Below are 26020 nucleotides of genomic sequence, written 5' to 3'. Positions count from 1 at the left end.
CCTGTGAATCATTCTGCTTAGTACCTCTGCACTTGTTCTAAGTGACAAGAGTCAGTTCTCCAACTCCGTTTGTAGTCTACCCAATCACTATAAAACTGTTCAAACCATGCACCACTAAGTTTATTCTGGAAAAGCAAAATGAATAAACTAAAACTAGGTATTTAAAATTTGTATTTTTTTTATTCATTAAAGTCATGGAATAGTTGAAACAGGAAGGAAACTTTGGAGACTGTCCAGCCTGACATCCCTGCTCAAAGAAGGGTCAACTGTAACAGGTTGCTTGAGATCTTGCCCAGTCAGGTTTTGAGTACCTCTAAGAACAGACTCCACACCCTCTCCAAGACTTGTTTCCTGGTTTGGCCACCATCACAACAAGGAATTTGTTTTCTTATGTTTACATAGAATTTCCTGTATTTCAGTTTGCACTGACTGCCTCTCATCCTTTCCCCTGGATACAATACCACTGAGCAGTATCTGACTTTGTCTTCTTTACCACCCCCCATACATGTTAGCAAGATCTCTGCAAACATTTTCTTCTTCAGACTAAACAGTCCCAGCTTTCTCAGCCTCCCCACATATGAGGTGCTCCTATTTTTCTGGTCCTTTTCCTATCTCCTGTCTTTCTGGTCCTTCAGTGGATCTACTCCAGTACGTCCATATGATTTCAGAGAGGCCAGAACTGGACCCAGCACTCAAACGTGGTCTCACTAGGACCGAGTGGAAAAAATGCCTCTCTTCTCAACCTGCTGGTAGCAATTGTCCTAATAGAGTAATTTAGGTTGGAAAAGACCCTTAAGATCATTGAGTTCAACTGTTAACCTTGCACTACCACGTCCACCACTAAATGCAGCCCAATAGGCTGTTGGACAACTTTGCCACAAGGCCACACTGTTGGTTCATGGTCACCTTGCCCCTCAGAGCCCCAAGGTCCCTGGTCAGGAAAGGTACCTTTCCAGTCGGTCAGCTCCCAGCCTGTACTGGTTCATGGGGTTGTCCCTCCCTAGGTGCAGGACTTCACATTTCCCTTTACTGAACTTCATGAAATTCCTGTCAGTTTTCTCCAACCTGTCAAAGTCCCTCTGAATGGTCACACAATTCCCGAGTGTATTAACCACTCCTCCCACATCTGCAAATTTGCTGAAGGTGAACTCTACCCCAACATCTGTATTAATGAAGATGTTACTACTGACCTCACATTGGCCCCCGGCAATACACAAGTAGCAACTGACCTCCCATGGTGCATCCCATCAAGTCCCACAGATTTGTCTGTCCAGTCTATTTAAGTGTTCCATAACCTGATCCTTCTCTACTGAGGACAGGTTTTTGTTGCTCCAAATTTTCTCACCGGTCCTAGGGGCTAAGGATTCCTGAAGGAAGATCATACCAGTAACAACTGAGGTAAAGGCAGTATTAAGCACCTCGGCTTTTTGCATACCCTTTAGCATCAGGTCCCCAACCCCATTCAGCAGTGGGCATCCATTAGCCTTCCTTTGCTGCTGATACGCTTGTAGAAGCTTTTTTTGTCACCCTTCATGGTGCTCAGCAGAACCAATGCTAGATGGACTCTGGCCTCCCTAACCCTATCCCCACATGCTTGGACAGTGTCTCTATGTTGCTCTGAGGTCACCTGGTCCTGCTCTCTCTTCACTTGCTTCCTTTTTATATTTCAGTTTAGTCAAGAGCTGCCTGTTCATTAATGCAGGCTTCCTGCCACCTCTGCTTCTTTTCCTGCTCATTGGCATGGGCCATTCCTGAATTTGGAAGAGACAGCCCTTCTCTCCAGGCCCATATCCTGTGGAATTCTTTTAAGCAGGTCCCTGAACAAAAGTCTGCTGTCCTGAAAATTAGGCTTGTGTCTTTTTGCCTTGTTCCCTTCTCTCAGGATTCTGAACTTCACCATCTCACAGACACTGCAGCAAGGCTGCTGGCCTGACCTTCACATTCCTAGCCAGGTTCAACAAAGCACATCCCTTCATCAGCTCCTCAGTTACCATCACTGCACTCCAGAAATCTCCTGGACTGCTTGCGCCCTGCTGTGTTGCCCCTCTAGCAGGTAGTGAAGTGGTTCAAGTGCCCCCCAAGAACCAGGGCCTGCAAATGCAGGTTTCTTCCTGTCATCTGGAGGGGGCTTTACCTACATCATCTTCCTGATAAGGTGGTCTGCAGCAGGCACTCATCATGTCACAACCCACGTTAATCTGATCTGCCCTCTAACCCTAATCCATAAACTCTCAGCTGCGTCCTCCTTTGTCCCATGGCACACCACCATATCTTCCTACTGCTCTCATGTAAAGGGCAACCTCTCATCTCTGCTGTTAACACATTGCTGTGCTAATTTCCCAGAAAAAGCGAGAAAGGTTTCAGCATCATGTTGTTTTGTATAAACAGCTTTGTGCCCATGGGCCTGAAGCAGGGCCTCTTCAGCGCTGTTTGTTGAATACAAAGTCTCTCATCCACATCATCCTGCACTCTGTTTCCCAACTCAGACTATCATCACCATTCCTCATTTCAATCTTCCTCACCAGGTTGGTCAGCCTGTTGGCAAAAATGCTTTTGCCTCACTTGGCCTGGTGAATCCCATCTCTTCCTTAAATAGGGATCCATAGTTATAAAAGCCAAATCCCTCATCACCAGAAGCTGTGCAATCCGTTGGTGACCTGCACAATCCACCCACTCTTCCTCAAGCTGTTCTTCATCACTGGCAGGACTGATAAGTAAACCTGCATCTCCAACATGAGAGTCTCCCACTACTATTACTTGTGAATCCCTGCTGGTGCTACTGCATTGTACAGGCTCAGATGATTTGTTGGAAAGAGCTTCCTGTTTCTCATCTGCTACTGTGAGCACTGAACATATTCTATAGATGCAAATCTGTGGGCAGAGAAGGAGAGTTCTTCCTTTTATGAGAAGTCACAAGTTTCCAGCCTTCATCATCACAGAACAAGCAGAGACTCAGCCTGCCCTTCCCTCAGTACAGCTGGGGGTTCAGTCCTGGGTCCTGCAAAGAATTCAACTTTTTTGTCACCTCTGATGCCATGCACTCTGCTGACCTCCTCCTGCATCTCCTTTACTTGGCAAAAGAAATCTTCAACCAAGCACTCATCTCCTACAGGCAGTTTTGGGACAGTTGCCCCAGCTCGTGCGAGGAAGCATGCCCTGTGCCAATATGCAAGAACTGTTTGCTGCAATTTTAAAAGCTTAAAGCCTCTGTATGGCAGTACATCTGATTGGAAACATGCAACAAGAGCTTTATGGAATGAAAAACTAAATTTTGGTAAGCATCGTTTCATACATAAAGAATTGATTTTCCATTCTGAATGAACTACTTACTGGCCAAAATGCAGATGCATCAAAACCAAAGTTCCTCCTCTCTTTTGAAAGAATAAGCTATATACTAACTGCAATTAGAGCCGACAAAGTATTGAATGGATAAGCCTATGGATCAACTATGAGCAGTTCTTACAGTCAGTTTTAAATGCGAAGAGTCTGGGTAACAAAAAAGGTTGCATATCCAAAGAAACTCAAAGATGTTTTACTTCATGATTACTGTTTTAAGTAGTTGCTTTCTGCCATTCTGAATTCCAGTCTTAATTCAAAAGCAAGTTAACCTAAATAAATGTCACTTCAAGTGCTATTAAGCCAAATACATTAATGCAGAATACATCCACCTCAGTAAAAAAGGCTGAACTTGGCACAGGTGCTCTAACAAGTGCCAAATGAACGTGCCTTAACCAGTAAGATGTACAAAAGCAAACCAAAATTAGAATATTTACACTAAGCCTTTTCAAGTCTGTTCATCTTACAGCAGAGGCCTACCTCAAATGTCAAGATGCGCAATGCTTATGTATTATAACAGTGCACAACCATCTTCACAACTTCAGACAAGTGTTAAAAACATGAAGAATTTTACCAAGGAAGCAGAGCAAGATGGGTAATACTAGTCAAAAGAACAGTGGTGAGGGAATAGAGAACAGATAATTAAAAAAAGTAAAATCCACAAGCTGTATTAGACAAGGAGGAACTATACAATCCATAGCAAGCAGTCTTCTAAGGTTTCTGAGCTAGCGCAAGATACGACTTCGCCTGTATTATGAAGAAAAGGGAAGTTTATAACATGTTTAGAGCTGCAGAAGTGCATTTGCTTAAGATACCACATGCCTGATATTCTAACTCCAGAACAATCTACTTAAACAAGGACGCTGGATTTTTTGAGTAAAGGTCTTACTGTACATCTCTCTTCCGGAACACCAGATAAAAGCAAAAAGAATAAATATAATTCTGCTTTTTGACTAAATACAATTATGCTTTTGAAAGTATAACTATTCTTCTTAAAAAAAGGAATGAACCACTTTAATAGAATCTGGTTTGACCAGACAAAGATTGAAGCAAGTATAGGATCTCCTTAGAAACATGTCAAAAGGGAATAATTTTGGACAGTCAATTCACAATTTTTAACTTTCATAGCACTCCTAAAATGGTTAATGTCCACAAATAAACGTCCACATTTTAACCAACTAAGAGTTTTAACAGGAAGTGGGCAACCAAGAAGACTTACAAAAGCCCTATGCCTGAAAAAAGCAAGTTCATCTTAGAACATCTTTGATTTCATAAACTGATGCTGTACTTTCAAGAAAAACTGGTGAGTTGATGTACATCTCACATTCTGGTCACAAGACAAACCAAATATAAACAACAATGCACTCTGACTTTTTTTTTTTTTAATTTATATTAAAAAGCCCAAACCCATGCAGATCTCTGAATTAAGGACCTAAATAGTTGGGATTTTTGTGTCATGCTATTCCTAATGCGTCAGGGAAGATACATGCACTGCATCGTCTAAATCGAGAGTCATATGGCAAACAGCATGAAAGCATTCTGCCTGTTGTCTGTCAACTCTGGGTTATTGCAGCTTTTCCAAAAAAAGCTCAAGATTACTGACCTCACAGCATATTGTTGATTTAGACAGACTACAGCAGCAGTAGTCTATACAATCATCATCATTCTATTAGACACGAGCGTTATTTCACGTGGTCTAATTTTGGTTTTGCAGTACTTAATCTATCATTTTCTGTAATACAGAGCTGAAAAATACTATTAAAAAATTAAGCAAATGGGAGCATAAAACCTGGGTAGTATCTGATAACATCTACATCTGAGACAGTTTACTTCTACAGGAGTTAGAATACAGTAATAGTGTTTACTTCCACTTACATTTCCTACTAGCACTGTAGTACAACACACTTATTTGTAAACCTGTTACCATCCATAAAACGGACTTTGCATGAAGTCCTCTGAATAGCAACTGAGGAAAAAAATTAAGTGGCCTATGCTAATTTGACAATATTACAGCAGCATGGGGCTCCTCAAATCTAGTCCGGCTGGTCACTACAGAGAGGCTATCAGCCTCTGAAGTTTACTTGCTAACAACCAATTTTTTCACTCTGGGCTACAATACTACTGTTAGCTGTCTATACAGAAACAAAGCTGTCTACAGACACGATTAAATTACAAATAATGACATTTTTGTGCATTAAAAAAAGTAGGAGTTATAGTAATACTTACTACCAAAAATTTACCATCTACCTTTCTATCTCAACGTTCCAGTATAGTCCTGTGAAGAAAATTACCATTATTGTGCACAACACTTCATTTGTTAATCTTTGCTTTGCAAACTGGGAGAAACTGAGAGAGAAGGTAAAAAACTTGCAAAAAAATTTACAATCCTTAGTCTCACCTAGGCCTCCGGGGCCAGCCAACAGAAACTCTTGTCTGCCTATCCTTTTCACAATTGGCCGTTTCTCATCACTGCAATAAGGAAACAGATCCTGCGAGACGCCAGTATTATAATTCAAAATGATATACTGTGTAGTAAGTGCAAGACATAAGTAATAACCATCTACAGCCACAGCACAGGGTTGCTCTGGAGTAAACACTTCCTTCACTATCTGGACTCTGTCTTCAAACACCATGAACATTTGAATGGTCCGCCGCTTGACCGAGATAATGCAGACTTCGACACAGAAAGGATCCCCACTCACAGGGTTTTCATTTAATGCAAATGTCACAGCTCCTTTGATTCTAGCGCCACTGGGGACAGGTTCCAAGTTCATCATGTTAACTAGTGTTATCGTGTTGTCGCAAAGCACAAGAAGCCTGGTGAGGGCGGAGGCTGCTTTCAACTCACTCACAGGCTTCTTCAAGCCCAGGTATTTATGCAGTTGCTTTGTAGCAGCAAAAGCTATTTTTCCAGCTGTTGATATCTTTTCATCCAAAAGAAAGTGATAGATAAAGCAGTCATTGGTTCCAATATAGAGGTTCTTTCCACAACACTCAATGCATTCGATGTTGATGTAATTTTTCTCTCCCATTAACATCTCCCGCTCAACAGCAGAAACAAGCTTGAAAGCTTTAACACTCATTGTGTCTTCTGGGTGATCTGATTAAAGAGGAAAAAAACAAACAAACCACTTTTATCTCCATACAAATAATCAAATAGCAGAGGCAGCAATTTAACATTCACCAATACAAAACCTTCATTGGTGTACTTTTTAATAGTTTATACTCTATTTCCAATCTGATCACACAAGCCAGAATGAACACATTAGTAACTGCAGAAATGAACCGTATGCTTCCGTGTCAAGTCTATTCCGAAACAGATTCACAACAGCACCCAGCTATTTTGAAGTGATGCTTTCTCCACATGTAACCAGCATATTATTGGTGCTCTCAGACACTCTGGCACTACAAGTGTTTCCTGCCAGCACTTAGTGATTTATAAACCTGTCATGCACATGTACAGCTTTCTATCACCTGTACATGAAAATATACGAACTTTAGTTCTCAGATTAGAGAAGTCACATTTAATTTAGTGCTACAAGTTCACATTTCATGTTGCTTTAAACTCAATTTAGGCCTATTGATACATAGTCTCAGTGAAATATGATAGGTATATTCCAGTTTAACACATAATTTACATTCCTTATTCTCCAGCAATCAGAAATCTGTAACTTCCAAGCCACTTCAATAATTATTCAAGCTATCGTCCAACTCATAATAAAAGCTGTTGGATTGTGGTTGTTGTTGGGCTGTTGGTGTTTGGTTTTTTTTTAATATTTGCAGTGTCTGTTTTATTCAGTGCTACTTACACATTCTTTGTATCAGACTATATGCACCAGCAATTATAAAGCACATTCACACAGTTAATTTGGAAGCACGGTCCATAAAGCATTCATTAAGCTCAAGATGCAGTATCACAGAAATTAAAGAGTTTCTGGTCTCTACTCTCACAAACATTGCAGAAGTCTGTCTTTAAGTGATAAGAAGCACTTCTAATATTAATTCTACTTTAACTATACCTACCCTTTTGCAATGAAGCCCCATCAGGGAACAGATGCAATTTATGAAGCAATTAATAGTGTTTTAAAAACAGCCCATGTAATTTTACTGTACTCCAGACTTGTGTTATTTTTACAAGAACCAGCAGACAGCTGTGCTCAACACTCCAAAGAAAAGCAGATGAGAAACTGCTGACCTTGTTTAATCACCTTTTAATTTGTCACGACTGGTTTGTAACAGCCATTTAGCCAACACAGAGGAGGACACAACACTAAACATCCTGAATGGATTTAAGAAATAGCACACACAATTACTTCTAGTCCACATATACAGTAGAGATATAAAACACCAAATGAAATTTCTGTGGACCAACAAAGACCAACATCAACAAAATGCTCTTGTGAACAATCCTGGAACTAAACACAGTAAAAAAGAATTTAGTTTCCAATTTTTACATCTAAAAGGCCCCTTTGCTTTTGCAAGAGAACATTGAAAACCATGGCAAAGATTTCCAAAACAGAGTAAGAAAAGGCAAGGTACACAACTCACAAGTAACCACTAAATAAAATTTTGTCAAAGGGTATAGCTAGAAGCAAACCATGCTACCAAGAGATAGTAGTGATCTTTTATGCCAAGAACTCCCTATTTTTTTCAAAAGTTCAAAAGATTTTAGTTTGGGCTTCCATGCCATTTTCAAATTGCATCCTCACCTGTGGTGTAAATTAGCGTTCTGCCCTTCAACAAAACCACCCTGACCCAGGAAATATTAGAGAAATAGCCTATGGCAAAAAGATAATGCAAGACCCTGACAACAGAGCCAGCCATGTTCTCCTCCAACATTACTGAAAGAAACACAGTGTATTAAGTTAGAGAGGGCTGCCAAAAAAGCCTCAACCATTTTTAAGAGCCCTGTGTAGCCTGAAGTGATAAACTATCACCTGGAAAGGTTTGGCAGCTTTCATACCTGAAGCTATCAACAACTTAAAGTTTCTGTAGTCCAGGGTAAAAATGTTAACCTATGCTATTGGGAGAACTACAGAATTTCGCTCTTGACCATCATGTATTAAAAACCTCCAAAAAACTTACTAAATGAAGTAGATGAAAAGTGAAAGTGTAAAGAAATCAAGAGATACATAATCCCTGAGCAGAAAGAAGAAACTAATAACACACTACTACCACGTAAGAATGACACCAATTAAATTAAACATCCATGCTAGAAAAAAAGCTGTGTAAAAAAGTTTTAAGTATAACCAATGTTGTTACGCATAATCTGCATGTGGTTTTTCTTTTACATTTACTTTGCTGTCATTTATAAGAGCTTAGGGGCTTATGCTCACTACAAATAAACAGGTTCTGCAGAACATTCTGTTCCTTTAAAGTGCAAAAGGCCACCCCAGAGCTACAAACGGAAGCCAGTAAGATACTTCTTAGTTGTTCAGGCCTCCGGAAAACATTATAATGGGGGAGGCCTGCTATCAAAAAAAAATTAAAAAAATCAATAGGCAAGCACATTATCAGTCTGCTAAATTTCACTTTCTTAAGGGCACCAATAAATCCCGCTTGTGCTTAGTTCCGGTAAAGAGTGGAAAACAGCTCTCCCTCACCTTTGTTAAGTAACACCTTGCTCTGCATTTATGTTTTGTTCATTCGCTGCTGCCCTGCAAACCAGCATCCTACTTACCCTGCCTCTGCACTGCTCCTTCACGCTCACACACGTACTCCTACACCCTGCGCAATTAACCCCGTGCGAGCTACAATTAACCTCTGGGTACGATCCCACAGACCCGAGGTGCTGGGCCGCGCTAGCCCCGGGAGCGCGGGGATGCCCGCACGGCGGAACGCCCGCACCCTGCCCAGCCGCCGCACGGCGGCAGAAGCGGCGCCGCTCACCGCACCCCTGTCCCTTCACACGCCCGCAGCCCCACCGGGCGGCGGAAACCAGGCCCGGCAGTAGCCAGCCCCGCGGCCCCCGGCGCGCCCGCCTCCGCCCCAGCAGGCGACAGAGCCTCTCCTCCCGCTCGCCCTCCCCCAGCACCTGCCACCGCCACACCGGGAGCCGGGCCCGCCGCTTCGAGGCCTTGCGGTGCCACTGCCGGCGGCCGGGCCCGGGCCGGGCGCCGCCTCAGGCCGCGCTGTCAGCGCCCAGGCCTCCCGGCGCGCTGCGATCCGCCGGCGGGCGGGGGGACGCGCCGCTTCCGGTGTCGCACAGGGCCCGCCCTGCGCTAGCGTCACCGGTTCCCGGAGGGGCGGGGAGCGGACAGGGAGAGGAGCCGCCTCACCCCGCCGGGCCGCGGCTCTTCCGGTCACGCGGGGCAGAGCGCCCGGCGCCGACGGCGGGGGGCGGAGCCTCAATGAGCACCGCCCTCCGGGGGGTGTGGCTGGGGCCGAGCGGTGGGCGCTGGGGAAGGGCTTCTGGCGGCTGAGGGCGCTTACGGCCCCGGCCCTCGGCACCGTGCCCCTGTGTCTCTCCTGTGATGGCGAGCCCCTTCTCCGGGCGCCGCGCTCCAGCCGGCCCCCTGCGGGCTGAGACGGGCGCGCTGAGGGCGAGGGGTCGCGCCCACGGAGCGGGAGATACGCCTGCCAGCGCTGCCGAGGGCGCCACAGCAGCCGGAGAGATCCCTTTGTTATCGCCCAATGCTGTAGTTATGCCCCGGGGAGCAGTTACAGAGCAGGTCCAAAGGATATGTACAAGGGATGAACGCCGGTGGAAAGAGCAGCTCTTCCGAGAAAAATCATGGAACGCCCGTAGCGGTGGGTGGTTTGGGAGGGGACGAGGGGAGCACAAGGAAACGAATCGCATGAAATGCCAGAGGGCACTTTTGAGAACGCTGTACGAAGTATCAAGAAAAGTTACATTGCATGCATGTACGCTTCAGTGGTTTTTAAAGATTCAGAATTTTTGAATCCGTACTCTTAGAAGCGCCCCATATACACAGCAATAACATTACACGCGTAGTCATATATATGCGACTTGTTCCGTGTGCGCACTACCTGTTGCCTGCGCCTTTTAATTTTATAAAATACATCCGGTACTTCTAAGTACATTGCAATTTTATGTCGTAAAGACATGGCTAATTTATTAGTGTAATCATCTGTAATTCCCTATTCTGTTTGTAAGCATGTAAGCAGGTCATTAACTCAAATGAGCAAGTAGCTATTTCGCCTCGGAATTACAACAGAACCTTCGCTATTGCAGATCGAGGAGTGTTAATTGGCAGTTACCACTTTTATGCGCAAGATTTAGTTCCTGTTTAATGCGGCAGCGAAGCTCCCGCGGGCGGTGGCACGAACGTGTTGTGCTTCTGCAGGCTGGCAGAGCTTGCAGTAAGGTACATTCGTTTCCCTCATTCAACAGCACAGGCCGCCTCCCGCTACAAACGCGACGCGAAAGACCGGAACGGCCGCTCCGGAAACCCGTTCCCAGTCGCTCCGTGCTCGCTGGCCCGGCCCGGCCCGGCCCGGCCGCGCAGGGCCAGCCGCTCCGCGACGAGCAAACAGGACAGATGCCCGCCAGCCTGCCGCGCCGCGCTGGCGTCACTTCCGGCGCGTCACTTCCCGCGCGAGCCCCCGCCCCGCGCGCCCCGCGCGGCATTGTGGGAGGCCGGAAAGGGGTCGCCGGGGGAAGAAGATGGCGGCGCAGGGAAGGGGCCGGGTGGGCGGTGGCAAGGAGGAGCGCGGGTCGGGGCGCCCGGAGTCGGAGCTGCTGCTGCACCCGGAGCTGCTCTCGGAGGAGTTCCTGCTGCTCACACTGGAGCAGGTGCGCCCGGGCGCCGCCGGGGAGCGAGCCTGCCCCGGAGCAGCGGCCCCTGAGGCGGGGCGGGGGGTGTGTGGCGCCCGTCCCGCCCGGCGGGAAGGGGGGCTCCGGGGCCGGCCGCCCTGCTTGTTGTGCCCCTCTCTCCGCGTTAGACCTACCCCGTTTGTTTCTCTGCTTTACTACGCGGGGAAACTCCTACCCCTCGCCGCCCCTCCCCTCTCCCCCCGCCCTCCGTTACCTACACGGAAAGTTTTCTTCCAGTGCTCCTGCGGTTTCCAGTACCGCCTTTAACGGGTGCGCAAGGAGCGTTCAGGAAAAACAAAACCTAAGTCGATGCCCTGTAGGCTAGGTACTTGCTTAGAGGAGGTCCGTAGCCTGAGAGATGTTTGCAGAGGGGCTGTGTTTGAACACTGTAGTTGCTAAAGAATAATTTACCTAGATTAGCATGTCTGTGGGACAGTGTTTGCATGCAGTAAAATTTTCTGTGGAAAGATGATATTTACCCTGTTGTTGTTCCGTTCGTACCTAATGAATTAAGGGAATGCATCCTATGTAATTAGTCAAGCTACGACTTAAGTATTCGTAATAGAAAAAAAAAAATAGTTTGAAAGTGAGTTATAAGCAGTTTTGGACCATATGGAGCTTCAGTTGGTGTGATTTGGAATACCTATTACAGCTTTGCCTGAGAATTGTAGGTGCATGAAACAATACTAATCAGAGTTTTAGGTTTTTGTATGAGCTTGCTGAATTTTGGTATGCTCTTGTCCATGTAGTTTATGTGGACAAAACCGTACGGGTTTAGTCATGAATTGTTGCCAGCACCTGTAGTGGCAGAGACTTGACCCGCTTTCAGTGACCTCTAGTTTGTAGAAAGTTAGTGGATTTTTTTTGTCTTTCAATAGATTTGGCAGGAGGTACCAAGAAGTTTTGTTTTGACAGCCCTGTACATTACTAGAAAGAAAACTGGTCTTCTGTTATAACCGACAGTATCTGGAAATTTCCCTTTGCAATTTATTCTTTGGGAACTGAGGAAGGAAGCGCAGCTCTATATTTGTAAGTTTAAACAGTGTTGTGGTCTAGCTGCCTTTTTTTTGGACATTGTAAGAGCAGCTCTGGTGTCGTAATTGGATTCAGGGAAGTGTGTTTAAGAGTGCATGAAAACATCAGTCATCCTTTTGTGTTTTTTTTCTCTACTACTTTTATTGGGGAAGATTACAGGGTTTTGGTTAGGGAAGGGCTGCAGGTTGACCTGTGTGGGCAGAGGCGATGAACCAGTACTGGTTGCAGCTGGATCCAGCTGTCTCCGACACGGTTGAAAACAGCCCTTCACACACCAAAATTTCAAGCAGAGGAGCTCATGGCACCTGTGTGGAATTCACTTAACAAAGAGCAGCGGCCACCAGGGGCAGGAGACACAAAAGGGTGCACAAAAAGAGGCATGTGAAGAGATAGGCATGTGAAGAGATGCGCTTGCAGCTAGTGGAAAAAGAAACCACTATGCTCCGACCCAAACATCGCACATTTCCTATTGCCTCACTGAAGGGAGGGACTGAGTGTAATCCACACAGAAAACAAGGGAAGTTGGCAGTAGGAAGACTGAAGACCAGCCTGTCATTGGCAAGGGGCAGTTCATGGCATCTCCATGCCGGTCACCCCTGCAGCCCCCTCGCTTCTGAAATCCTCGCGTTGATGCCCAATACGCTACATTGGAAGTGGCTTTTGAAAAAAAGAAGTTATGCCACTAAGATGCTTGTGCTTTGAATTTGTCATAATAATAACTTTTTTTCCTGTTCCCACAGAAGAATATACTAGTTGAAAATGACGTAAAGATGGACAAAGATGGTCTCACTGATCTGTATATTCAACATGCCATTCCCCTGCCTCAGCGTGACCTACCAAAAAGTAGATGGGGGAAAATGATGGAAAAGAAGAGACAGGAAAATGAGTTGAAAAGTGGGAATAAAAGGTAACTTAGCTTTTATTGCACTAGTTTGGAGAATTTAGGACAGTGCATTTAGTTTAATCTTTGTTTGCGTGATTAATGAAACTTGTATGGACGTTGTTACAGTTTACAGAGAGTGCTGTGTCAAGTCTTCTGTGTCAGAAGTGTTAGATTCTACTACTGCAATAATAGGAAAAAGGGGAAGGTAATCTTTTTTTGTCATCCAGATGTTATTAATAGTATGTAGCTTATAGTGCTGCTTTTCATAGAATGGTTTGGGTTGGAAAGGACCTTTAAAGGTCATCTAGTCCAAACTCCCTGCAGTGAACAGGGACACCTTCCACTAGGGCAGGTTGCTCAGAGCCCCTTCCAACCTGACCCTGAACATTTGCAGGCATGGGGCATCTACCACCTGTCTGGGAAACCTGTGCCAGTGTTTCACCATCCTCATCATAAAAGATTTCTTTCTTATACCTAGTCTAAATCTACCTGCTTTTAGTCTGAAACCATTACCCCTTGTCCTGTCACAACAGGCCCTGCTAAAAAGTCTGTCCCCATCTTTCATATAAGTCCGCTTTAAGTACTGAAAGGTTGCAGTCAGGTCTCCCCAGAGCCTTCTTCAGGCTGAACAATCCCAACTCAGCCTTTTGCTCATAGGAGAGGTGTTCCATCCCTCAGACCATCTTTGTGGCCCTCCTCTGGACCCACTCCAACAGGTCCATGTCTTTCTTGTGCTGAGGACCCCAGAGCTGGATGCAGCACTGCAGGTGGGGTCTCACCGGACCAGAGCAGAGGGGCAGAATCACCTCCCTCGGTCTGCTGGCTGCGCTGCTTTTGATACAGCCCAGGATACGGTTGGCTTTCTGGGCTGCGAGCACACATTGCTGGCTCGTGTCCAGCTTTTCATCCACCGGTACCCGCAAGTCCTCGGCAGGGCAGCTCTCAACCCCTTCATCCCCCAGCCTGTATTGATACTGGGTTATTGGTACATTTCAATACATTTTCATATACATTTTCTAATGAAAAAAGATTATTTTCGTTTTAACTATGGAAGTGTTAAGTAATAATAATATTTATAGTGTTTAAGAAAAGTACCAAAAGCATGTTTAATTATGCTTGCGGCCTGGACAGGGATGATCTCCTCTAGAATCAAGGGTGTACACCGCAGCAATTTTGTGTGTCTAATTCAAAACTAGCATCTGCTTTCTGAAAGAAACATTCTGCCCTATTTTTAAAATCTTTCTGTTTGTATTTGATGAGAAAGCAAAATCTTCCCCAAAAGTTTATTTTGCTGAATCTTTTCTCCTCCTAACCTTATCTCTGCCCAGGACTTTGACTTTGGTGTGTGATGTGCATGAGTGGCATTCTAGTTTAGCTTCAGCAGTAAATCCTAAGGAACAGTGGATGGAAATTCTCATTATAGTTTTCCAGTATTACAGTTGGTTGATTTTATTAGTCTGTTTTAGCTTTACTGAGGTTTCTAACAGGGAAGAGCTGTCAAATGATTTTGTTTTTATTGTTTTAGAATTTTAGCAGTGGCTAGGACACTGCATTGTTATGTTGTGGTTTTGTTTTTCCCATGTGCCTTGGTTTCTTTGCAACTTGAGGATGAAAGCCTGAGGTTAGTGTTAGAAAAACAACAGTTTTTTTATTATTCAGAAATAGGTGCAAAAGAATTTTTTATCAAAGAAATAAAGATAGCAGGCTGGATATTTTTAGAGGAGGCGGTAGTGTTAATTTTTAGATGGGAGAATGACTTCATCCAGAGTTTATATATAGAATAAGTTTAGGGGCTTTTATTTTGGCACACTAGCACTCAATAATGGTTAAACCTATGCAGTATTTGTTGGGAAAACAGTAAGTAAAAGTAGATATGTTTAATCTGCCAGCCTGCTTTTCTTTACCAGTTGCTCTTGGCACTTAACATCTAGCATGCTAGGTCTTTTGCTCTGCTTAGACAGTTTTAAGATTTTCCAGCAGTTAACTATTTTTGCTTATATTACATCTTTCATACTCTACAAATATGCTGGCAAAATACTGTCTTGGAAAGTTAGTCTCTTACTGCTAGTATTACTAACCCGAGAGAAATGGGAGAAGTAGTCTTTCAGCACCTTCAGTAAGTAAAAGCTGCACAGAGAAAACTTCAGTTTCAGTATATTGACAGAAAGAATCAAAGAAGTTCAATTATCTTTTTGGATGTTAAAATATTACACTTTTCTTCATAGTTGTGTGTACCACTTAAGCAGAACTGGCACAGTGCTGTTGTGCAGAGGAGGAAGTAAAAGTGGTTACTTTGGTATCATGAGGCTGTAAGTTATGTGCAAGTCAGAGATGGGAGCTAAGTGTGCTGTTAGTTTGGTTTAGAAGTCAGCTAAACTGGTTGATGTATGAACAAAGAACTTTCTGATGAGTTCCTCTGTGGGAAGCACAGCTTTACAGTGGATGCTGGAATTAATATGAGGCTTCACAGTTCAGTGTGTGTTTGCGTGCCTCTAGCAGTTGCAGATAAGAGGTGAAAACATTGAAATTTGTCTGTATTGAATATCCTGTTCAGTTTTACTGCTGGTGGTTGATGGCATGTCCTGAAAGACTTACTGTATATCAGCTGAGCTGCAGTAACGTGTTAGGCCTCAGTAATACAATCAAATATTTGAGGTCACAGATGTTGGCTTATACATTTTGTTACTGAATATTTGAGTTTGCAGACAATCATACCAAATAAACCCAAATGCAGTCTATCAGACTTCAGACGTTTCAGAAAGCATTTGTGTTCAGTGACAGTTAATTTTGTAGATCTGTAAGACAGGCTTGCCTGCTGGAAGAAGGAGGATGGTGTGAATCTCAAAATATGTATGTAGTTTCTGAATTGCCACCGAGTCTGAAGGCTCTCACCTGCAAACTCTTAGTATCCAGGAACCCTGTGGTCATACATGCTCAGAGCTGTGGCTGTAGTAGAGCTGATCATTTCTCCTTAGTCACCTTAGAGGCCACTTCAGCATCCTCTGAGAACTCTGATGTGCTGATAGTAGTGGAGGTCAGTGTAAAACATGATACTTCTGACCAGTTTCAGACATTCACAGAAGAGATGATCACCTGTTCGTTTTGGTAACAGGTGAATATTTAGGATAATCAGGGGGTGGGAGCTAAAACCTACACTCCTGTCTGGTTTTAGGGTGCTGCCTTAAGTGCCAGGCTAAGCTAGATAAGGATAGGAGCATTTTGCATTAAATTGTCCTCATAGTCTAGAGCTGCTCAGAGGCCATCCTTACTACACGAGTAATCATGTGAAACAGTGGAAAGCCGGATTGCTCATGTAGAGAAGGTTGTATTTTTTACCATGCACTACAAGGTAAATGGCAGGATTAGAGCATGCCCCCTACATCCAGCATGGCTCAAAGTGTGACTAGAACATTTCTCTAGGATGTAGATGTGCATTGAAACGTAGGTTTCATAGAGAGCGCCCTGCAGGAGGGGACACAGTCCCAAAATTCTTCTTTTCAGCTGTCAGCTAGCATCGGTGTCCTCCCTCAGAAGAGTGCTAGCTAATGTGAATCCTACTCTGAAGCTTTTAAGCTGCCTGTACTCTTTGTATAAAAAAAGTGAGCGTCACACCCAAGGTTCTATGCTGTGAGCCATGTATCTAAAAATTAGATATGACAGTTCTTGATGGTACAGCATCCAAATTTCTTTTGGAACTTTCCCAAAATGTTTCTCTGGGAATGTTGTCTGTATTAAAGCATGCGGTCATTTGTACAAGTGCGACAAGCCTAAAATTCAGTTTAGAATAGGTGACAAACCTCCTAGAACTGTGGTTAGTTCCTGACTTGCCAGTCTTCACCAAGCTGAATTTTAAAAAAAACACAACAAACTCCGTAGGAAAAGCAGACTTCTTGTTGAGGAAGGTGACTGAAGAAATGCATAAAATAATTTCTTTCATATAGTTTTTTAACTACCTTTCCGAAAAGGCTGCTGGGGAATGTGTTCCTTGTCAGGAGTGTTGAATAAATTCCTGGACAAAGTGAGCAGAAAGTATGATGATTTATTTTTGAAGTGTCTTAGCAGCTTTTTAGGCTTTTTAAGCAAAATTATACTCCCTAATTTAATGGATATGTTAAATGCTACTGTTGTTTCAGTAGTATTTAACTGAAACAACATGCCTGACTGAACACTCCCGGTCGTGGAAACTAGTCTCATTTTGTAGAAGCTCTCCTAGAAACCACATTTACTGTAGATATAAGCCAAAGAGTCTTATCTCTTGACAAGTCCCAAACAAATTGAAGGTCTCTTTTTGTCTCTCTCAGTTCCAGGAACCCAATGAATAGAAAAAGAGGAGGATTATGTGACATACATACATTGTTGTGAACAGATGGTAATGTAGAAGCAAACCTGAGTAAGAGCTGAACTTTCTCTTGCTCTATAAGCTCTTAAATTGTGACTTCTTTCTTTTTTTTTTAAAGAAACCCCTGGTCTTGACAGAAATTGTGCAAGCAATGTGTAATTTCTTAATATGTGAGGTTTATCAGCAACTACTGATTTAATGTTGTTCCAAGTCAAACAAATGGATTCCCTGCTTGTGGCTTGTTTTAAAGAATGTTGAGATACCCAACATCAATATTGTCAAATTCATTAATTACAAATTAATGAATATATTTAATTGTTGAAAACTTTATTCCTCTGTTTAATATGAGATGATTAAACAGCAACTGTGTACTGAAAACTGAAGTTTCTCAGCAGGAATACTATATAACTTAATGGTTATTTGGTTTTACTGTTTGTTAAATCTGCGCTTCGCAGACACTTTCTCTTTGCCATTCTTGAGCAGTGCTTTTTTAAAACTCTGAATTCATGTAGAGTAAGCTATGATAACTTTGTGTTTGATTTTTTGGCAATCAGGATGTTTTCTGATGCTACTGTTTTGATATTAGCTTGATAGTATTCCTTTTTCATTAACCAGTTGTTATTAAATTGGCCAGCTCTGACTACAAATAGGCTTAAAGGCACAAACTATGAAAAAAAAGTAGTCATTAAATCAGCTTAGCGTTCCTGCTCAGAGACAGCTTATTTCAAAAACAGATAGGCTTTTTTTGCTTAATGTTTTTATTCTTTGTCTAACAGTCTTTTAGACTACCTTAACATGATGATTTTGAATAAGAGTGGAAACAGGGAGATTAGAAGCACAAGAATATTAGATGCTGTTCTTGTAGGTAAGGTGGCACACACTTGCTCAAATACTCACCTTTTGAAATACTTAACAGCTATTACGTCTTTAGTTACTCTGTAATAGCTACAGTGGTATAAGCACACAGTCTTTGGTCATAAAACTGTAGTTGTCTGCCTAGAAAGTTCCTTACACAATCCTCTCTGAGGAACAGTGTTCCTCACGCAACTTCCTTCCCACTTTCCATTTTGGAAGCAATTTCTGTTGCTTAAGTTTGGAGCAGCTAAAAGTTTAAGGTTAGTGTTTTGGGATGTATTTCTACTTTAGGCAAAGTAATTTTCATTTTCACTACTCATGTCTTGGATATATGCTATTTTTGGATCATCTAGCTTGTGTTTCTGAGAATTTTACAATTTGTATTTTCAGTGTTGGAACGGTGGAAGGTTTAAGGAAACGACCATTAATTGTATTTGATGGCAATTCAACAAGTACAAGCATAAAGGTGAAGAAGACAGAGAATGGAGCTGCTGATCGCCTAAAACCTCCTCCAGCTGGAAGCACCACCAACACTGTTAGAAGATTATCAATTCCTTCAAATGCCTCAACATACATTTCAGCCTCCAGTTTATCAGAGGACGCTAAGCTTGGAGTGAGGAATAATGAGGCCAAGCAGAACAGTATTTCAAAGACTAACAGCAGTGTGTTGGCTAGTCTGAAGGTGTACCCTTTGTCTCCAGTAGCAGGAACTACTGTTGTGAAGTTAAAGAGAGCTGTCCCAAAAGAAGAATCTGATTTGCCGGTATGTATGTTCAGCATCTTGTTTTGCAGGTTTGTGGTTTTTTGGTTTTTTTTTGTTTTTTTTTCTTTTAAATTGAAACTTACAGGAGCCAAACTCTTGGAAGAGTTTTCAGGATTATTTTGTTTTGGAGTAACAGCAGAGTCTTTGTTTAGAAACAGGCAAAAGAGTAGCTAGTTTGGGAAAGATGAGAAGGAAAGAAATTAAGTACTTGTCCATGGGAAACTTCTGTGTAAGAGAGGCAGCTTTGTAGAAAAAAAACATGAATGTAATTTTAAAATTACTAAGTAAGTAGTACTTCAGGTGGTGCTGGTAGCAGTCAAATAAAACACAAAATAAATCCTCCTGATAGGTCCGAGGGAGAGAACAAGTATTGTAGAACAGCATGAACAGCCTTAAAGGGAGGATGAGTGGTCTGTTTTCTGTAGTAGGGAAGAAAAAAATGGAATGATAACATTTGTAACAGTCACACTTGAACGGTTGAGTAGGAAAAGATTTGATTTGTCAAAGTGAAGGAAGAGTTGTTACAGGAACTGAAGTGAGATGCTGAGAGCTGTAGAATATATCCTTAGAGGAAGAATGCCATCTGTTTTAGATCTCACATAGGAGTTGGCAAGCTAGAGGAAGGAACTGGATGTGAAAATCTGGAGAGCTGCCCAGATTGTGGGTCTGAATGGGAAGCCATAACAACAAACCATACTATTTGAAGTGAGAGGCCAAAGGTCAAGTGCTCGTTTTGAGCCATGGTGATCTTAATCAGGTACTTGGGCTTCTATAAGATCATAAGAAAGACATGCTGAGGCCTTGAACAGAAGGGCATTGTTCTCGGGTAGAAGACTGATGACTGAGCTGTTAGCTAAAAAGGATAGTTGCCTTCTTTCTACAAGTTAGATTCAGCTGCAAACAAATTTTCTGTAGAGAACTGTATTATACATGGTGGCAGAATGAAGCTGATGAGCCTAAGTGATGAGAGAAGAGCTAGGGCAGGATACCTGAATTCGGCAGGGCCTATCTTTGAAAGTGTAGGTAAGGGCGCTGAGTGTAGCTGCCAGTTGGGGAGAACGGTAGGACAGTGGTTGTTTTTGACAGAGGTGTCATTAGTCTTTAAGGGCTTGTCAGTGAGCAAGGAACAAGGGGCCATCTCTTCAAAACATGCCACGGGGTAGGGATAAGTCTGATATTTGTGTTGTATTCCTTCATGATACAAATAAAGGAAATTTCACGTTTCCACTGGAATGTGAGAATATCTGGAATGAGCCTGGGTGTCAAAGGAAGAAATATCTGTTCTCAGCTGAACTGCAGAGGGAGCTTTAGATGTGCCGTGTGCAATTACATTGATTACAGTTTTCTTAGGACACCAGACCTAACATCTGTTTTCTCAATATTGCCTCATGAAAAGCTTTCTATTAATATATTTTTTAATATCTTTTAATGAAAGAATGCAGGTGCTATCCTTGCTGCATGGGTTGGTATGTTCCATCCAACTTCTGTTAAACATGAGCACCTAAACACGGGGCTGTTCTGAAAGGCAGCTCTAGCAACTTTTACAAGAGTCATGGCTGAGGGCCTGAATCAAATGTATGCTGGAGAGGCGTGTTTCCTACTACCAGTTGTTATTACTAATTTATTTTAATATTTAGAACTCTTCCAAGTACTGGTCAGATCTACAGAGCTTTTGAAACTTTAGTATACACCTTACACAGCTTTTTATATTTAATTTAAATGTCTTGTAGCCACAATGATGAACACTTTTAAGTGACACTGTATGACTGACACTCAGAAGCTATGACCTCTGACACTTGACTTTCTACCTTAGCCACAGTTTTTTGTTCAAGTTAATACTGGTAAGTTCAGTTATGCCTTGGTTAATGTCGGTCAGACACGTTTGAAGTTAGGCAGATGTGTTATATGGATGTTACTTTACTGTCTGAGATTAAAGAACATGGCGTTGAATAATAAGTGATGCAGCCAGGAAGAATTGATACACTTGGCAGATGGCTGTAGGGTGTAAAGCCTGATACATTTCAGTATAATGACAGTAATGACAATTGCCTTTTCAAGCAAGTGACTGTTCTTTGACTTCCAAGAAAAACTGAAGTTCTCGCGCTGAACAGCATAGAACTATCCCTCTGATCTTTGGGTCTAACTCCCTTAAGCCTTCCAGTAGCTGCAATCCGCAGGATTGCTGTAAATAAACTGAAACTCTTTAAGAAGAGAGATCTCTAGATTGTGCTCCCCAAACCACAGTGTTGCAGAATGTTCTTGAAAACTCATTTACCTGTCTTTACTCTGCTTGTGTGAACTACTAAAGCTCTAGTTTCTCAGACTTTTTTCTTATTTTAGGTGGTGAAAGGGGATTATTTCACTACAATGTCCCATTGTTTTACTTTGGGATTGCATGATTTTTTTCTGGTTTCTTGGGGCAGCGCTTGAAAGATTAGTTCATCTGAGGCTTTGGCAATTATTTCACCTTTTTATACATGTCATTATAAGTAAAGACCAACTTTCCTTCTTTTTCTAATGTTTTTACCCTTTGACAGAAGTAAATTGTTCTCAGAGTTGTATGTTTGTTTTTTTCTTATACAATCCCATTTCAACTTTAAGAAGGCAATCTGAAATAACTTTAGAAGTATGTTTTGAGACTCCAATATATACCTGTTTCTAAGCTGCAAACCTGAAAGATAACTAATTGTAGGATTAAGAAAACCCAAAAGACGTATGTGATTTGCAGGTCGTTAAATTCATTGGCTTTATTTTTCTCGAGGAGTTCTGTGATATTTAACTTTCTCCACGAGATGGCAATAGAAAGCTGTTGTAGTAGCATATAGCTGAGTACAGCAGTAGTCAGTACTGGATTTGAATATGGCAGGTTAATTACTAACTTCTACTTGCACAGTATATCTGGGAATATTTATATGTTTTCTTGTTTTCCAGAATGACCTAAAGCCTACAGAAGCAAAGAAGAAAATCCAGCATGTCACATGGCCATGATGCTCTAATGGTGCTTGAAACATAAATGTTACTTCCATATTTTCAAACAGATAAGTCATATTTAAACAGTTTAAGTACAATTCTTTTTAAACCTTACAGGGATTCAGATTGCTGTGAAGTTCTAACAAATTTAAAACTTCCCTGTTGTAAAGCTGGAGTCGTTATCACCAGTCACCTTAAGAGTGTCTACTCTTGTACACCAAGTAGTTCATTACTTCTTTGAAAGGTGGTAATATTACAATATACTACCCCCCCTTTTAGTTTTCAAGATTATTGTAGTTCATCTCCTGCATGTCACTATGATTCACACATATAAATATTTCTTCTTTTTTTTTTTTTTTTTTATTTCTGTAAGATTATTTTTTTCCCACTTCTGGTTAAATAGGTAAAATAGCTATTGAGATCCGGAGTGATCCCATGAGCCTTCTTGGCTTCAAAAAGATAATTCATTTAGATGAGAAAACTGACCATTCTGCTGATAAGATAGTCTGAGACAAATTTTTTCCCTTTTTGTTGCACAGAACGGGGTGAGGAATCTACATTGCAAGTTAGATTGGTAATAAGAGATGAACTATTTTAACAGCATTACTTCAAATTGAAGTTTCTCTTGTTGACACATGAAATAAGAAATGCACAGATGGAAGTATGTTATTAGACTGTTTGATTTGAATCTTTGAGAGGAAGTAGTGAATGAATTAGTGCCATGTTCTCTTAAATACACAGGCATATTTTATACATGCGTAAGTGTAAAAATGTGCCGATGTAGCAAATTTGCTTGTTTTCCTGGTTACAGTCATGCTTATGACAGGGAAAATCTCTGGAATGCAGGCCAGTACTTTCTCGACTTACTAACAATTGGAGAGGGACAGGGATAGGAAGACAAAGTAGTACCTTGAGACCTTTAGCTTATGTGGTTGCATTCTGAAAAAAAACAACCACCTGTTTTCCCTTCTTTCAATAATTGAAGATGGATGTTGGTTTTCTGTGAAACTTGGTGTCTCATCTGGATTATTGGTAGTGCCTTATAAGGCACAAATCCAATTAAGTTGATGGAGACATTTCTATTAAAACTCAGCGGCTCACGGTGGAGCCAATTTAGATTCATTTTAGATATGGATGGTAAATAATAACACTCTCAGACTTAGTAAAACAAAAAAAGAATCAACCTCTGAATCCACTTAGTTAACCCACTAAAAGAAGCTGTCAGTAGTGATCTGAAAGCTTGTTTACATTTTTAACATTGGTTGAAACCAAAACCTGTAGCTTAATTCATTACTGACAGAAGTTTTTCATTCACTGTTAAGACATAAAAGGCACTTCTCGGATGCTGTAGAATGGTAAGAATGTGTTTTGAAATAGTGTGCCGTTTCCCTTTTACTAAACACTTGTGCAGTTTTTGTACTTGAGTACAGCAGACTTTAATGCAATGTACATTTTGTATGTAAAGAGTTGTCTTTTAAGTAGCCTTATCCTATTTAAATAAATTTAATTAAAAGCAAAGAAAGTAGTGCTGACTTGTTTTTGTGATGTAATTAAGCTTGTTCATTTTATACAGCTATATTTCAGTGGACTTGAAGAGATCAGAACTTAAGAAAAAGCTTACAGGGTAAAAGGCTCAGTAGCTACTTTGAAGTTTTAGCAGCGGTTAGTATCGTGTGAAGTGCTGGTCTTTGCACTAGTGTAACAGTCTGATATGAGTTCTGTTTTGTGGGTGGCTTCTTGGCAGTGGGTTTGACTCTAAGCTGTGTTTTGTTGCACTTCTAGTTGGTAGAAGCATGTTTGTGTTGGTATGTGTTAAGGAGCGATATGCAGAACTGTACTGGAATAATAGCATGATGCTGCTATCGCATGGTAGCCGTCCTGTTTTGAGGCCGGTATGCATTCCAGCCCTGTCATGTTTCACCTGCCTTTCTCCAGAGCTCGGACTGTTTTGCTGTCTGTTGTAGCGCTTGGGGGGCAGGGTGCAAGCTATGCTGCTCATACTACCTTCCACTACCCCCTTAGCTAATAGTAACCCTTCTCTCAGCAAAGTATTAGAGCAGAGCTGCTATGTGCTGGGGGTTTGCCAGACTGCAGAGGAGAGAGTAGGTGAGGTGCTTGCCCTCCTCTGGGAGGTGTGAATGTAAGAGGGATATTTGTGGCTATTCTTTACTACAGCCTTCATCATAGAATGAAGTCACCGATAGGATTTATTCAGTCAGTGAGATCTGATTAGTACGGTGTGCATTCAAAAATGTCATCCAGCCAAGTTCTTCAAATGGTGCACAGTGAACCAAATCTGATCTGATGCACCTGTTTAGCTTGTTGAATTAATGAGAGGGGAATGAACTGTGAACACTTTACGTTTGGTACAGAAAGAGACAAATCCAAGAGTGGTGGCAGGAACTAGGAGCAAACTTTCCCTACCCAGTTATACACAGAGTAAGTATATTCCTAATTCTTATTTCCACATCTGAAGATTCCTGTTGGAATTGTGACATGTTATTTTCCTCCTTTTGCTGGATACAAAGGAGTTCCACCTGGAAGGTGTACCAGGATCGTATATTGCATAACATAGCCATATTTATTGAATTTTGTTTTGGTAAGAGAGTTACATTCCTTTGGGTTGTTTCCTCTTGATTTTATTGTCCTGCCAGCATGCTGTTGCTGACAGTTGCCTTTGCAGCAAATGTAGCAGAAATGATGCTGGAGCAAAGGGTATTACGTATTGCAATACAGAATAAAATTAAAGCATGCTCTAGTACAGAAATTAAACTTTTTTTGCAAAAATAAATGTCTTTTGAGTTGCCTTGACCTCCTTGCTTGCTGAGGAGAACAATATTTTGGTTTTGAGTTTAGAGCCTATGAACACACTTTTATCAGCTGCAGTTGATTCAGTATTTCCACACAGTTTAGTTTTGCTGATAATTTCCCCACTGATTTCAGTTAGTAGAAGACTATGTTGTATAAGCAGGGCCCATATGAGGATTGTCTAAACTCCACAGTTCCGTAATGACTGGGTGCAAAAAGGGTTATGTTTCTGTGGCTCTTACGTTGTGTTTCTTCAGACTGTGAAAGCATTTTATTTGTAAATATCTAATGTAAATAAAATTAAACAGCAATCAAGAGTTTTGTTTTAAATGATTTTATTTTGAAAAATACAATGTGCAGTGTAATGTTGACTAACTGTAATACACTGTCAATCAGAACTTGTACTTCACACAATGGTCAGCTAGTCATGCAATAAAATATGTACCTGTTATGAAGCACTCCCACTTCAACTGTTTTATCATTATCTCTTTATGGCATGGCACAAAGCCTTGTATGCTGAAACACCCTCTACGTTCGCAGTCTTTCTACACACTTGACGCACACACTAAGCACATAGCTCAAGAACACTGAGGCGAGACCACAGGCTTTTTGAAACTGAATGGCATTTGCCATTGATTTCAATGGGCTGAGGTTTTCACCCTGAATATCCATCTATATGAATGTATTGTGTGTGGCCATTGTAATCCTTGAACTGTATCACTTATTTGTAACTGGAATATTTAGTGGAAGGAAAAAAAAACCCAACCAACCAAAAAGAGTATGTTATGTCAGTAACACCAAAATGGTTTTACATCTCAGGTTTTGCATTAGTTTTGGTTAGCTGTAGAAATCTTAAACACCAACACTGCTACTAGAGATTTTAAAGTTGCTTTCCCTCCAGATTCGGAGAGTTTGAAGAAAAAGGTAAGTAACGTTAATGGTACAGCGAAACACAGAGTGGCAAAGCTAGTTCCGAACATCCGTGTATTTCAGACTATATATTGCAAGCACAGCTTTCCTTCCTCTCCCCACCTCATATTTTGAGCTTTAAATATCTTTTCCACATTCAGGGCAAAGGATGTCATCCCTTTCTGTGAGGAAGCCGCGACCCACTAATGAGAGAGAGCACTTCTTACAGTTGAAGCAATCATTATGCCACTGCCGCTCTTCGAAGGAGATGTACTTGGTTCCTCCGAGTCCTGTTTGAAAACCAAAAGCATTCTGTTAGAAGAAGAGAATAGCATGTTAGCCATC

General features: G+C 41.9%; 3 protein-coding genes across 15 annotated transcripts in view; 1 reads left to right on the top strand and 2 right to left on the bottom strand.

Annotated features, from left to right (window-relative positions):
* Positions 1 to 9779, bottom strand: part of TGFBRAP1 (transforming growth factor beta receptor associated protein 1) — a 38598-nt gene extending 28819 nt beyond the window's left edge. For 2 of the 5 annotated variants that reach the window (XM_080377406.1, XM_080377409.1), the window contains exons 1-2: positions 9371 to 9544; positions 5735 to 6436 (exon numbers count right to left, since the gene is read on the bottom strand). In XM_080377406.1, the coding sequence (XP_080233532.1) occupies positions 5735 to 6419 (685 nt within the window). In that variant the 5' untranslated portion in view covers positions 6420 to 6436; positions 9371 to 9544. Of the gene's footprint in view, positions 1 to 5734; positions 6437 to 7359; positions 9347 to 9370 lie in introns of those variants that run through there. The other 3 variants (XM_080377410.1, XM_080377407.1, XM_080377408.1) reach the window with 3 other exon arrangements.
* A 14-nt stretch (positions 9780 to 9793) lies between these two features.
* On the top strand, positions 9794 to 25963 carry LOC308059710 (ashwin). 3 transcript variants are annotated; one of them, XR_013926375.1, is made up of 6 exons: positions 9794 to 11092; positions 12889 to 13055; positions 18616 to 18988; positions 21920 to 21986; positions 24331 to 24397; positions 25837 to 25963. XR_013926375.1 is itself a non-coding variant. In XM_080377482.1 (5 exons), exons 1-4 carry the CDS (start codon positions 10964 to 10966, stop codon positions 21974 to 21976), a joined length of 726 nt encoding a protein of 241 aa, XP_080233608.1. In that variant the 5' UTR covers positions 9794 to 10963; the 3' UTR covers positions 21977 to 21986; positions 25837 to 25963. The 3 variants fall into 3 exon arrangements, 2 of the variants coding, with proteins under 2 accessions (XP_080233608.1, XP_080233607.1); XM_080377482.1 differs by lacking the exon at positions 24331 to 24397; XM_080377481.1 differs by lacking the exons at positions 24331 to 24397; positions 25837 to 25963 and having other exon boundaries at positions 9796 to 11092; positions 21920 to 23490.
* FHL2 (four and a half LIM domains 2) overlaps positions 25085 to 26020 on the bottom strand; it is a 67083-nt gene continuing 66147 nt past the window's right edge. For all 7 annotated transcript variants that reach the window (XM_080377476.1, XM_080377477.1, XM_080377475.1 and 4 more), the window contains one exon: positions 25085 to 25965. In XM_080377476.1, the coding sequence (XP_080233602.1) occupies positions 25814 to 25965 (152 nt within the window). In that variant the 3' untranslated portion in view covers positions 25085 to 25813. The remainder of the gene's footprint in view (positions 25966 to 26020) is intronic.

The sequence above is a fragment of the Falco punctatus genome (assembly GCF_963210335.1).
Source record: "Falco punctatus genome assembly, chromosome: 2".
NCBI classification, from domain to species: Eukaryota; Metazoa; Chordata; class Aves; order Falconiformes; family Falconidae; genus Falco; species Falco punctatus.
This window is presented reverse-complemented; position numbering and strand designations above follow the sequence as displayed.